The sequence below is a fragment of the Medicago sativa genome, chromosome 8, assembly GCF_051527215.1.
Source record: "Medicago sativa cultivar Bolivia chromosome 8, Bolivia_mono, whole genome shotgun sequence".
Lineage (NCBI taxonomy): Eukaryota > Viridiplantae > Streptophyta > Magnoliopsida > Fabales > Fabaceae > Medicago > Medicago sativa.
In genome coordinates, this window is record NC_140756.1 from 86,453,513 (window position 1) to 86,466,556 (window position 13,044).

The window sequence follows — 13,044 nt, forward strand, 5'->3', positions numbered from 1 at the left end:
CCCAAGAAGATTCTTTTTACCCACAGTAAAAAGTTTCTAGGGTAAAAAAACAGATTTAAACTTATCCCAAGGGTTGATCACTTCCCCAAGTCGGCTACTCACTATACTATTTTACCCCGAAGAAGTCTGATCACTTTTGCCCAAAGAGACTATTGAAAAAAAAGAAGAAGAAGAGAAATGGAGGGAGAGAGTGAGGAGGGAGGGAAAATGATATGGTGTGAGGAAATATGGAAGTATGGAGGGGTATTTATATGTGGAAATGGTAATATAGGTTGTAAATACTATTAATGTGGTAAAAAAAACGTGTAAAATGGGTAAAAAAAACATGTAGATTGAATGTTGAAAAACTGACCAAAGACCAAAAAATGTTTGTTCTTCAGCTCTGACCACCGGCCAACGTGCGCGAGTTAACTCGCGCACATGCCAGTGGTGCGTGACTTAAGTCACGCAGAACTTATAAGGTGCGTGAGTTAAGCCACACAGCGTGACTTAACTCACGCAGGGGTATAACAGAAATCATGTTGGGCGCAAGCAAAAAGTGCAGAGGGAAGAGCAGAAATCAAAATGTAGTATATACATTCAATTTAGTTTTTAAATTATCGCTATATTATCGATTTGATTTCTAATTAAAAAAAAATCCTTAATATATATTTTCATCAATCAATTTAGTTCTTGGTGTGTTTTAGAGATCAAATTGGTGGATGGTATAATTTAAAGACATTTTAATAGTTTATGACCAAATTCATTTTGTCAAAAAGAAAAATGGACGAAATTCATGATTTATTTTAAAAATGTATCGTTTTGGTCACTACAAATTTACAAGAGTTTTTCTCAATATACTTCCAAAAAAAAAAAAGAGTTTTTCTCAATAAAAAAAAAAAATTTTTACAAGAGTTATCGAGGGCATTCTGGGAAAACCGGTTATTCACACTTCAGAACCAGTGAAGTCCCGGCGGGTGGACTAGTTGTTCTTTCATCCCAGTGAGCTTCAGCGACGGCAGATTAATTAATCACCAACCAACAAATTCTCAAATTCATTCATTCATTCATTCACAATAGCAACAACAACAACTCCGATTCCTGAAACGAGTCAATTCAATCAATCAATCAATCTGACTTGGCGAGGCAGCATGGTGCCTCGTTCGATCATCACACTCATCATTCCCATTTTTCTTCTATTGACTCAGTCCGAGTCAGCACGACAACCCTTCAAGAGAGAATCCGGTCACCCTCAATGGCACCACAGCGCCTTCCACGATGTTCGTGATTCCGTCCGATCCGATATTCGCCGCATGCTCCATTCTCGCGCCGAGGTAGTACCTCATCTCTCTCTCTCTCTCTCTCTACACAAATCGCATTTTAACTCGCAGAAATAAAATTGAAATAATCGCTTACTCTTACTGTGCTTTTTGTAGGTTCCGTTTCAAGTTCCGTTGGAAGTGAATGTGGTTTTGATTGGTTTTAACGGTGATGGAGGATATAGATACAGTGTTGATCCGCATAAATTAGAACAGCTTCTCAAAACAAGCTTTCCTACTCATAGACCTTCTTGTTTAGAGACTGAGGAGCTTCTTGATATTGAGCATCATTTGGTTTATAATGTGTTTAACGTATCCTACTTTTCATCTTTCATTTCTTTCTCTATCTTTCATACATTGTTTCATGAGATTCATGCTTTGCTGGGAGACCTTATGTAAACAACTTATGACATATTTATAACCTATTTTTACCTTATTTTCCTAAGCTCTCCAGGATAGCTTATGAAAATAGCTTATAACTGATATGAAAGTAGTAGGGACTCAAGGCAAGTGTTTTTTGTGATACTAAAGTACGCGCAAGCTGAATGGAACATTTTATCGGACAGCTATAAGACAGGCGATGTTGTACGGGAGAGAGTGTTGGTTCGTAAAGAACCAACACAAAAATAAATTAAGCGTAACACAAATGAGGATGTTGTGTTGGATGTTTGCTAAGACTTGATGGAATAGGATTAGAAATGACAACATTAGAGAGAGTTGGGGCAGCACCGATAGTAGAAAAGATGGTTTTGGGCATGTAGAGAGAAGATATGTGAATTCTATATTAAGGAGAGTAGACCATATGGAGAGGATTCAAATTACTAGAGGTGGAGGAAGACCTAGAAAGACTAAGAAAAACTATCAAGAAAGATCTACAGATTAATAATGAGTTGGATAGAAATGTGGTATTTGATACCATTATAGCCTCGTTTGATCCATGTAACCGACCCTACTTAGTGGGATAACGCTTGGTTGCTGTTGTATAGAAATAGCTTATATATACACGCTTATATGATAAACAATTATGCTATAAGTGTGTAATTTAAGTGTTTATCCAAACAAGACACTGGTTCTTTCTTGCATAATCACAAAAGGATATCCTCGTTACTTTCTTAAACTGCTCATAGTATAAAATAATAGAATTAGAACCACTGGTAAAAAGCTTCATTATGTCAATCTTGACTCAAATTGTCAAGTTTTAGAGTGCTGAAAGCAATGAACGCCAAGCTTTAGATTAGATGAACTTAATTTTTTTTCATGAATTTTAACCGGGTTGTGTATCAAAATCAAACTTTACTTTGAATTCTTGAAATTAATCAAGCCTACGTTCTTTTAATAGTTCTTCGTGCGCATACTACAATCAAACTATTTATGTTGCTTAATCATTCTTTACATAGGTCATCCATGTAAATATCCCTTTGTCTGAAATCTGAAAATTTCTAACAATTTAAATTGAAATCTTACCATAGGCCGGACAGCCTGAACTGATAGCACTTGAAAAAGCATTGAAAGAGGCAATGGTTCCTGCAGGAAAAGCAAGGGAGGTAACTGTTTCTTTTCATGTCACTTTCAACTTATTTTAGTTATAGGAAGCCAACAGTTATAGCCTCCATCCTGAGATATGATTCTAAGGTTTTTTTTTTTTGCAACTTACAGTCTGATTTTGGAAGGGAGGTGCCTCTATTTGAAGTTGAAGCAACAGCTGTGGAGCCAGTATTTCAAATGCTGTACTCCTACATATTTGACATGGATAGTGTGGGATCTTCTGTTACAGAGATGGATAAGCCAGTGCCAAGTGCAATATTCATTGTAAACTTTGATAAGGTATGACCAACATGTAGTGCGTTTAGTTGAGAAATGTAAATTACCTTGCTTTATATCCTACTAATTTAATTGATATTAACTTTATACCAATTGCTTGTAAGTTGTCACAAATAAAATAATTGGTAAGCTTGCTTTCACTAAGAAATATTAGTGACTGATTGCTTCAGTTCTTCATTTTTCCTGCTTGTTTAGTATCATCTTCCACTTTTATTCTGGCAGTTTATTTTACTGCTAATTTAAATTTTAAAATATATTACAGGTGAGACTAGATCCTAAACTCAAGGGAATAGATCTTGATAGTTTAATGTATGGAAAAATTCCTGAGCTAACTGAGGAAGATATGAAAAATCAAGAAGCAGATTACATTTATCGTTATCGCTATGATGGTGGAGGAGCAACTCAAGTTTGGCTGAGCTCGGGCAGGTAAGAAAGGCTTTTTTTATCTAACTTTTCTGTTAAACTTCAGTTTCTTTTGTTAAATAGAGTGTTATCAATTCTTGGAGGTTCTTTACTAGGAATAATTGGTTTCAACACATGTTTTGTGCCTCACAGTTACAAGCAAATTTTCAGTCTTAATTTTTTTGTTTGTTCAGATTTGTGGTCATTGACCTTTCAGCAGGGCCCTGTACTTATGGTAAGGTTGAAGCTGAAGAGGGAAGTGTCAGTTCTAGAACCCTGCCAAGATTACGAAATGTTGTGGGTCTAAGTAGCATAGCTTCTTATCGATCCAGCAATGATATTTTTCTTGGACAGCTTGCTTCTTTGGTATCAACCACGGTGGAACATGTTATAGCACCTGATGTTAGGTAACGTAATGTCATTTATAACAATGAAGCTTTATGTCACTATAGTTGGGTTTGCCAGTTGCTACAAGGTCAAGGGTTCATTGGACTCTCTAGCAACCGAAATTTTTGTAAAACTCTTTAGGGTGAGACATTTTATATTAGTTTTCTCCTAAAGTTTTCTTGGGCCTTTTATGGGCCTCCAATAAACAGAGAGGATCTTAACTGCCAATGAAGTTCTACCATAGAAGAGGGAAAAGGAATGAGGGTAGGCTTGTAAATGATTTGGGAAATTAAATACGAAAGAAGTCTGTTATGCTAAATTTTCACAGACTGGAAACGTAGCAGCAAGATAGAGGAGAAAGGGATGCTGGAATCATTGAGGGGGACATGAGTATTAGAGGAAAGGAGGGTTGTGGTAGAAGGTAGGCAATCATTTGGGTGGCTGTGCGACAGGTCGTAGAAGCTTTCTTCTCTGATGTTTCTTTCTATTCTAGTATCTATATCTTTCTGCCCTTGCCATTGTTATCAGAGATGTGTCAGACTTTTCTTTAATCTATATTATATCAATATAATTTTCAGTTCCTGTCGGTCTTCCATTACCCTTTCAATTGGACTGTCTTTCATTTGGTCTAATTTTTTTTTTACTGGAGTGTTTATTGGTCTTCTCATGTGACCGAACCTTGGAAAATGAGTAACCATCATTTTCATTTCAATAAGTAGTTTCTCAGCTTTCGCTTGGGGATGCATGTGTTTCCTAGATTTGTATTTTCCTTTTTGTCCAGTCATCTATCTTGCCATTCTTATATTTGCTGCATTATTTTGTTGTGGTTGGTGTTTCACTGCCCAATGTTGAATGCCATATGGCACATCTGATCTTATTGTTGTCTGTAAGATTTTTTTGTGTTTGTAGGCTCTTTGCTTATGCATGAACCTTTTTCCCATTTAAACTGTCTACCTGTAATTCTGTTAAAATTATGGTATGGTGTAAAGAACCCATATTTCTGTATGTGGGATCCCTATCAATGCCCCAATATGATTGTAATATGGTTCTAGATATCTATGCTGTGAAACTTATGGTATGATGTAATCCTTATTTTTCACCCAAGAACCATTGCTAACTCATCCCCTTTTTATGCACAGTTTTTAATACTTCTATGAAAGTTGGGTTGCCAGTTTAGCATCTAACATGCAAGTTATAAGAGAACTTGAATAATTAAATTAACTGACAGACTGATAACTGATGTATCATCTTTAGAATCTAATTATACTTTTATTGATATGTTCAGGTTTGAAACTGTTGATCTTACTTCAAGATTGCTTATACCAATAATTATCTTGCAAAATCACAATCGATACAATATTATGCAAAAGGGCCACAATTACAGTATAAACATCGACGAAATTAAGGCAGAGGTTTGTAATTTCCTATGGAGTAGGCGACCAATTATTTTACCTCGGAGTTTAAAAATTGTCTGGTGCAGTTACTAGAATCAATATTTTCTGCAACTTAGCAGGAGCATGCAAGTGTTATAATTTATTCTTTCCTCAGGTGAAAAAATTGCTTAATGATGGGCAAGAAGTAGTAATTATTGGGGGTACTCATGCACTGCATCACCATGAGAAGCTGTCAATTGCGGTTTCAAAAGCTATGCGTGGACATTCACTGCAGGAAACCAAGAATGATGGCCGTTTCCATGTTCATACCAAGACTTATCTGGACGGTGCTATTTTAAAAGAAGTGGGTGCTATCTAGTTTCATAAATCTTCCATTTTTAATTTCTTATATAATTTTACACCGGCAATGTGGTCTCTTCCATTTCACTGGATATTTAGTTGAGAAATTTTGAGTAACTTTTAAGTTTTGAATCATGAGTATGTCTTTGTTGACGTCTTTAATCAGATAGACAAAATTGAATACTTTCCGGTCATGGTACTGCTCATGATCTGTTTTAGCCTATCTGAAGAACATGCATAATTCATTATCCATAATAGATGAATATGTCTTCAACCTGCATCTTAGATGCTAATTATCAATTAATTTTGTTATTTTTTAACATTTCTATATGGACTTGCAACCACCTTTGAACAGGAGATGGAACGTTCTGCTGATGTGCTTGCTGCTGGATTGCTTGAAATGGCTGACCCATCTCTTTCAAATAAATATTTCCTCCGACAGAATTGGATGGATGAATCTGAGGGGTCGACTGATTCAGTACTTAAGCATAAGCCTCTTTGGTCATCGTATAACTTAAAATATGACAAGAAAAAGAGGAAGAATGTAAAGAAACTAGGAGATCTTCAACCAACTTTTGGAACAAGAGTAGTTCCTGTGTGCGTACACCACTATCTCTTTCCTAGATTCACGTTTAATCTACAACTTTATAATCAGAGTATCTTTGCAGTTGTGTTTTTCTTTTCGGCAAAAACTTTGCATGTTTATTTTTATTTATTTATTGGTTTATTTTACTAGTAAATAATGTCTACATTTTTTTAACTGCTCAAATTAAGCTAAATAGGACCCTTGACATTTATGGTGTACAAAGACAATATTGGTAAGGTAGTACTGTGGGCTATTCGGACACTTGACGGCCTTATCAATATGAAAGTGAATGCATGAATAACTTGAAGATGTCAAGACTAACTAGTCAAAAGAAAAAGGAACAACTCTAGGATGTGAGTTAGTTGTGTATTTCAACAATTGGATTGATTATAGTTGACAAACTCTAGGACTTGGACTTTCGTAATAAAAAAAATTAAGAATGTTTGGCTGTGTGTGAAAAGATATTATTGCAAAGCAGGGCGTCACTTGGTTGAAATGCTTTGGTATGAGGTGCATTATATTGCTACTAGATAAAAAATTGATTGGTGTTAGTATAATTTTTTTTTCAAAACCAGTTCAATATTGAAATTTTGAAATGCTATACTTGTTATCGTGCAGTTTTGTGCTATCATTGGCTGATGTAGATCCAAATCTTATGATGGAGGACGAAAGTATGGTGTGGACAAGCAATGACGTTGTAATTGTGCTTGAGCATCAAAATGAAAAGATTCCTTTGAGGTGGGTGAATATGATATACGGATATCCAGTACATATGAGTTGAAGATTGATGCATATCATTGTTACTGTAGACATTTCAACATGTAGATGATAGAGGAAGGAATGTAGTTTGCTTATGAGTGATTGTTACTTGCCAACATAATATGCATATTGTAGACTGTATGAAACATCCAGTTTTTCTAAGCAGAATTGACGACTTAAAAACAAAAACACATCTCAATTCAAATAAACCGACTATGACATATGCCTTCCCTTCTCTCAACAGGAAAAAGAAGATGCTATTGTATTATGATTATTTTTAACTTTGTATTTAAATATGTCTATGTCTGTCTTTGTGTAGATGTATTGTTGATGCAGTGAAATATAATTTCCTATAGATCCATTTCATTTAGTTCAGTCTACTGAAAACACTGCTCACTTTTCATGCTGATTGTCTATTTGGCTTTGATTTAATGGACTCTAAGAAGCCACTGAGTCCACTTTGATTTATCTTGGGTTTCCTCATTAGTTGTCTGTTTACTCTTGCAAAATTTGACATCACTCTTCATTGCCTTGTTTGACAGTTATGTTTCAGAAATACAGAGAAGGCATGCAATCCCATCTCAAGCACAACGTCATATATTGGCTGGTATTGCCTCAGTGGTGGGTGGTTTAAGTGCACCATATGTGAAGGCTTCTCATGTCCATGAAAGACCTATTGTGAATTGGCTTTGGGCAGCCGGTTGTCATCCATTTGGACCATTTTCAAATACATCTCATGTCAGTCAAATGCTCCGTGATGTTGCATTGGTAAGTGCCCTCTCAATATACCGATATTAATTTTATATACAAAGAACTATTTCTCAAATTGGCTTTTCGTTTGCTGACAGAGGAACTCAATATATGCACGTGTGGATTCTGTACTTCGTAAAATTCGTGAAACATCAGAGGTAATTTGTACTCATTTGAGTTATGTTTATATGTTACTTGTTTACCTGATTATGGATCCCGGTCAATTCTATGCGCAGACCGTCCAAGGTTTTGCAGCAGAGTATCTGAAAACTCCCCTTGGTGAGCCTGTGAAGGGAAAGAAGGAGAAATCAACCACTGAACTGTGGTTGGAGAAGTTCTACAAGAAAACCACTAATTTGCCTGAACCATTTCCACACGAATTAGTTGAGCGTTTGGAAAAATACCTCAATGTAAGTTGTTGTTACTCTATTGAAGTTTCTGATCTCTCTGGGCGTTTGGATTGTTGACATTTTTCAATATGTATATGTTTACCAGGGCCTTGAGGAGCATCTTGTTGATATGTCTTCATTATTATATGATCATCGGTTAAAGGATGCCTTCTTGAACAGTTCAGATATTCTTCAGAGCACCATGTTCACCCAACAGTAAGTTACCTTATTCAAAACATTTTTTTTATATTTTTCAAAAATTGGGAATATGTTTTTATTTTAGTTGATAGCAATCATGCCTTTTCAAAAAAAAGTAATAGTAATCATTCACAATTTTGTGAATTGCAGATACGTTGACCATGTTTTGACGAGTGAGAGGGATAATATGAAATGCTGCAAAATTGAGTACAAGTACCCTGTGCACTCTTCTCAAACGTACATCTATGGGGGAATACTGATTGCTGGATTCATCGTGTACTTTGTTGTAATTTTCTTCTCATCTCCGGTGCGCTGATCAAAACCATGAAGCCAGCAAACAAGAAGCCTTATCACACCAGGCAGAGCATACCACTGCCATGCCGATATAAAAAAGAATATAGGACAGTTTTGAATGCATAGCGATCAATGCAGGACAGTTGAATAGAAACAAATTCCCGGAGTAACATAACATTGACTAGGCTGTGTCTTTTGTAGGTTCTACCAGCAGGGGGCTTTGTGTATTTATATTTGCTTCGACTTTTATACAGTGTTAATAGCTGAACAAAATCTTGTGCACTTTTACGCCCTTCCAAAGGAGCGAGGAAAGCATGTTTTAGGCGTTTAAATGGAATGTTTAGGTCTCCTGAAGCAGATTTAGCGAAACTAAATGTTGAATTTGATGAGTTATGACAATATGAGTTATGACAATAGGGATAATTGTCAAAAACAAAACAATAGACAATAGGGTTAAAATGGTGTTGGACTTAGTCACGTGTGTGGAGGCATTTTGCTTGCTAATCTATCCGATTAAATTCCTATTTTTAATTGATCAACCAAATTGTCAAAAGAAAACCAAAGATGTTGTGAAATAAAAAAATTGAGTATAAAATTAAGAGCAAAGAGATGAAATTGTGAGATAAAAATTTATTATTCTCAAATTATAGCAGCCATTTTGTTTGCTTCGTCTACGATTGATTTATAACATTCAGTAGTTCCCTTTTTCTTTTTATGAATGAATATTGGCAAATGAACGGTAGTACTTTCATGAAAGTTGGCAAATGAGATTGATATTTTGAGCAATTTGGAGATCTTGTTGGGGGTGGCAGAGTTTTTGAGTGTCGAGTTAAATGGTTTGTTTGTTAGCATTTTGGGCAATCGGGAAGGCTAGAAATGACAAAGGGTTTCACGATAAGGAAGTGAGAGTGGAAAATTTGTTTGGAAGAGATAAAAATTATGTCTTAGAACTTTTCTACTGGGATTGGACTCTTTGAAGCGTGGACACCTTTGAGATTAGCCAGTTCAATTATGATTTAGATTGTGGAAATTTGTACAACGTGTACATCAATTCTGCTTTCCTTGCTGATTCGTTGATCTCAAAAGCATTTTGGATCAGGATTTGTGAACCGAAAGGATTGGCAATAGTTCATTACGTTCGTTGTTGCGTGGTTTTTCTTGGTCGTGGTATTCTGCTCGTTTTAGTCTGGGATGTTTGGAGTAGAGAAGATTGGATGGTCACAACTTGTATCTTATTTTTTTAGTTAGGTGTCGACATAGTTGAGATTTGAGTTTAATTTTGAGTTGGTTAAGATCTGAGTTTAATGTAATGCAATGTTTTGTACTCTATTTTTCAGTGAAGAAGGTGAAAATGTCTTTTTTAAAATCGCTAATAGATTAAGAAATGTTAATTTTGTATGGAAAAGAAATTTGGAGTATAAGTCAACTTACCAAGTTCATCAATATGAGTCAACAACTCATCAATAAGAAGTTGATAATGTGGCGTGTAAAATTGATCTATCGACCATAATAATCAAAACACAAAATGCTTTTCATGCCACAGTTATACAATCAAAATCCTTAAACTGGCTGGAATTCATCATGAAATTTCCGAGAAGTTGATAACACAAACTCAACATTTTCATTGAATACAATTGTCAAAACGACCATAGTCCACCAATGAGCCGAGTGAACACAAATGGGAGGAAATTACAAAAGGTAATAGTCATATTCGCCCATTAATAACGAATAGTCATAACCGTAAAAGACCACCAATGAACAAAGTTAACACAAATTAGAGGAAATTATAGGTAATAGTCATTTTAGTCCATAAATTAATCACGAATAGTCATAACTGTCCTTCAAAATAGTATGAAAAATACACAGATTATTTTGAAAATAATTTAATGGATTATTTTGAAATTATGACCATTCGTTATACATACATTTAAATGAATTCTTCATCATTCATTTAAATGGATTCACTTCTTCATCACTCATTTAAATACAGAGAGATTATTTTGAAACCTAGGCTATAAATGTCCATCAAATCATATGTTCAGAGCCCAGTGTTTCTTCATCATTCATTTAAATGGATTCTCTTCTTCAATGTAATTAATTTCACAAAATGTGCACTAAATGTTTTCCGCAGGATTAATTTAATGAGATTGTTTACCATGTCTTGGGAGAAAGTTATTTTACAAGTGTATTTGAATTAGCATTAACCTCGTTTTCGGAAATGACATGACAACTCCTATATCAAAATTGATAAAATAAGACATTCCATATTGAGCAATAAAACAAATTGAGTTTGATTAATCAGTATTACAAAGTGTTACAATCAAACTAATTATCTTCAACAAAACAACATTGTGTTATACTTTCTCAAATGTTAAACTGTTAATAGAATTATAAATGTTAAACTGTTAATAGAATTACAAATGTTAAATTGGTTGATATTTCATATCAACAAAATCTGAGGCACCTACAGTTTCAAGAACAATAGTAGCATATCTCCAAAGACTCCTCCATAGACTCTCTAATCCCTTTGTCCGAACCAATTTTCCCCCATATCTGGTTCTCCACTAAACAAAACAAAACGTAAATACTTACAGATTTGATGTCATAGGCTGATTTAGAAAAGTAATTACAAGTATTACAACACCTACATCAAAATACTCTATTACGGAACCAATTGAACCACACACGCAAAAGTAAAGGACCTACTGAACCAAATTTGACAGTCAAAATTAAATTTAACAAAATATTCAGCATTTGAGAATATTATCTCCATATTACATACATACTAATGTTTTCAAAACTAGGACACTGGCATATAGGATAAATTTTATACTGCCGTGTTTAATAATAAATAAACAAGATCAGTCCGTAATTGAAGTGAAGCTACCCTAATTAATGGGTTAAGAACATAAAGAGTCAGATATAGCTTTCTAGGCTAGCAATGTGCATCAAATTATATGCTCAGAGCCCAGTGCTTATTCATCATTCATATTCATATATTATTATGCAAAATAAGTAATTAACAAATTAAATGAGATAAATATAATTAAATGGATCCTCAGTGAGTATGCTTATAGCTGACATCAAATTAAAGATTCAGGTCTCAAAGATTTCATGCCATCATAGGATCCAACATTTTTTTACCCAAATATAAAATTGTTAATACTACAAAATAGAAAATTCACAAAAATTGGGGAATTAAGAGATTTAACAGTCTGTTTATTCACTGCACCTGTGGAAAAAAACGAAGGTGAAGTGACTCAACACGGCTGCAAAAAATCTATGCCTCTTATTATCATATCATAGATAGATGAGATTAACCATTAATCAATTGAATATCAATCAATGACATCTCAAGAGGCAATACTAAAATTTATAAACTGATAAATAAAACTACATAGCTAATTACATGGACGACGAAAGATAAAAAGGGTTTTCTGCATCTACAATTACAATATGAGGATGGAGGCGTTCTTGTGAAATTTATAGTGGGGGATGGTTGAATTAGGGTTTTTCATCTGCTGAAAAGACAATAAAACCCTCGTTTGGTTCGTTTATTACGAGTTTACCCTTCCTTTCTAATTCTTAATAAACGGCCCACTCATGTAGGATGACCTAGTAATCCAGCGGAAATAAATACTACTTCGTACCCCCCCCCCCACCCACACCCCAACCTCACAATCTTCTTAAAATCAAATTTAATTCATGCATTTTTTTATTTATGGTGTTTAAATGTCATTATACATGTTATTTATGTATGTATCATCAACCAAATATATTTTGTCATCGACAATTGAACCTATGGTCTTGCGAATGAATCGACTACTTAACAACTGAGTCAACATTTATTGGCCACATAATTTTCTATTTAAAACAATTCTCTCAAAATTATGAAACAGCTCTCTCCACCAATTTGATATCAAATCTCTCAAAATTATCAAACAACTCTCCACCAATTTGATATTTTCAGAATAAAAATCTATTATTAAAATATTTAAAATATATATTCTGCCAATTTAAAAAAAGTTAAATATTTTTTTAAAAAAACGTTAAATAAACTTTTAAAACAATCTAAACCCTTTGTGAAAAAAAATCTAAATCCAAAACTTTCACTAAAAAGGTTAAGCAGGTCGAACTTAAGTTATAGGTCCTTGTCAAACGGTTTGAGATATTTCCACATGATGAGTCAACTCTTTTATTACTAACCGAATATGTTGATTGACATTATTAGTTAGAGAGTGCGATTAGACTTAAACGAATAATTTAGTTATTTAGTTTAAGAGTAAAATTATATTAGTTTGTCTTTTTTTTAGTTGTTTCTAGTTGGACCTCTTAACTAGGTTTTTAGTCTTTAGACCTATTGGGGTTATTATCCATTAGGCTTCCTATATATAGTGTCTTTGAGACACTATGCAAGACAAAGAAAT

The 13,044-nt window shown here is 34.3% G+C and overlaps 1 protein-coding gene and 2 non-coding genes across 3 annotated transcripts; 1 reads left to right on the top strand and 2 right to left on the bottom strand.

Moving 5' to 3' along the window:
* Positions 1–927: 927 nt before the first annotated feature.
* On the top strand, positions 928–8,986 carry LOC146902709 (uncharacterized). Its single transcript, XM_085732584.1, has 15 exons — positions 928–1,313; positions 1,416–1,610; positions 2,768–2,842; positions 2,955–3,122; positions 3,382–3,545; positions 3,716–3,928; positions 5,194–5,320; positions 5,457–5,645; positions 5,997–6,238; positions 6,846–6,965; positions 7,529–7,754; positions 7,835–7,894; positions 7,973–8,146; positions 8,232–8,341; positions 8,474–8,986. The coding sequence occupies exons 1-15, from the start codon at positions 1,131–1,133 to the stop codon at positions 8,637–8,639; spliced, it is 2,412 nt and encodes an 803-aa protein (XP_085588710.1). The 5' UTR covers positions 928–1,130; the 3' UTR covers positions 8,640–8,986.
* Positions 8,987–11,530: 2,544 nt separating this feature from the next.
* Positions 11,531–11,607, bottom strand: LOC146902710 (small nucleolar RNA snoR118). Its single transcript, XR_015024437.1, has one exon. It is a non-coding gene; the product is annotated as a small nucleolar RNA snoR118 (small nucleolar RNA).
* Positions 11,608–11,671: 64 nt separating this feature from the next.
* LOC146902711 (small nucleolar RNA R66) lies at positions 11,672–11,745 on the bottom strand. The gene has a single exon (XR_015024426.1). It is a non-coding gene; the product is annotated as a small nucleolar RNA R66 (small nucleolar RNA).
* Positions 11,746–13,044: the final 1,299 nt, after the last annotated feature.

What these genes read in the sequence shown, in the direction of transcription:
- LOC146902709 (XM_085732584.1), top strand. Translation starts at nt 1,131, where the DNA reads ATGGTGCCTCGTTCGATCATCACACTCATCATTCCCATTTTTCTTCTA. An exon ending in TCGACGAAATTAAGGCAGAG is followed by an intron (nt 5,321 to 5,456) that starts GTTTGTAATTTC and finishes TTCTTTCCTCAG; the next exon opens with GTGAAAAAATTGCTTAATGA. An exon ending in AAATTCGTGAAACATCAGAG is followed by an intron (nt 7,895 to 7,972) that starts GTAATTTGTACT and finishes TTCTATGCGCAG; the next exon opens with ACCGTCCAAGGTTTTGCAGC.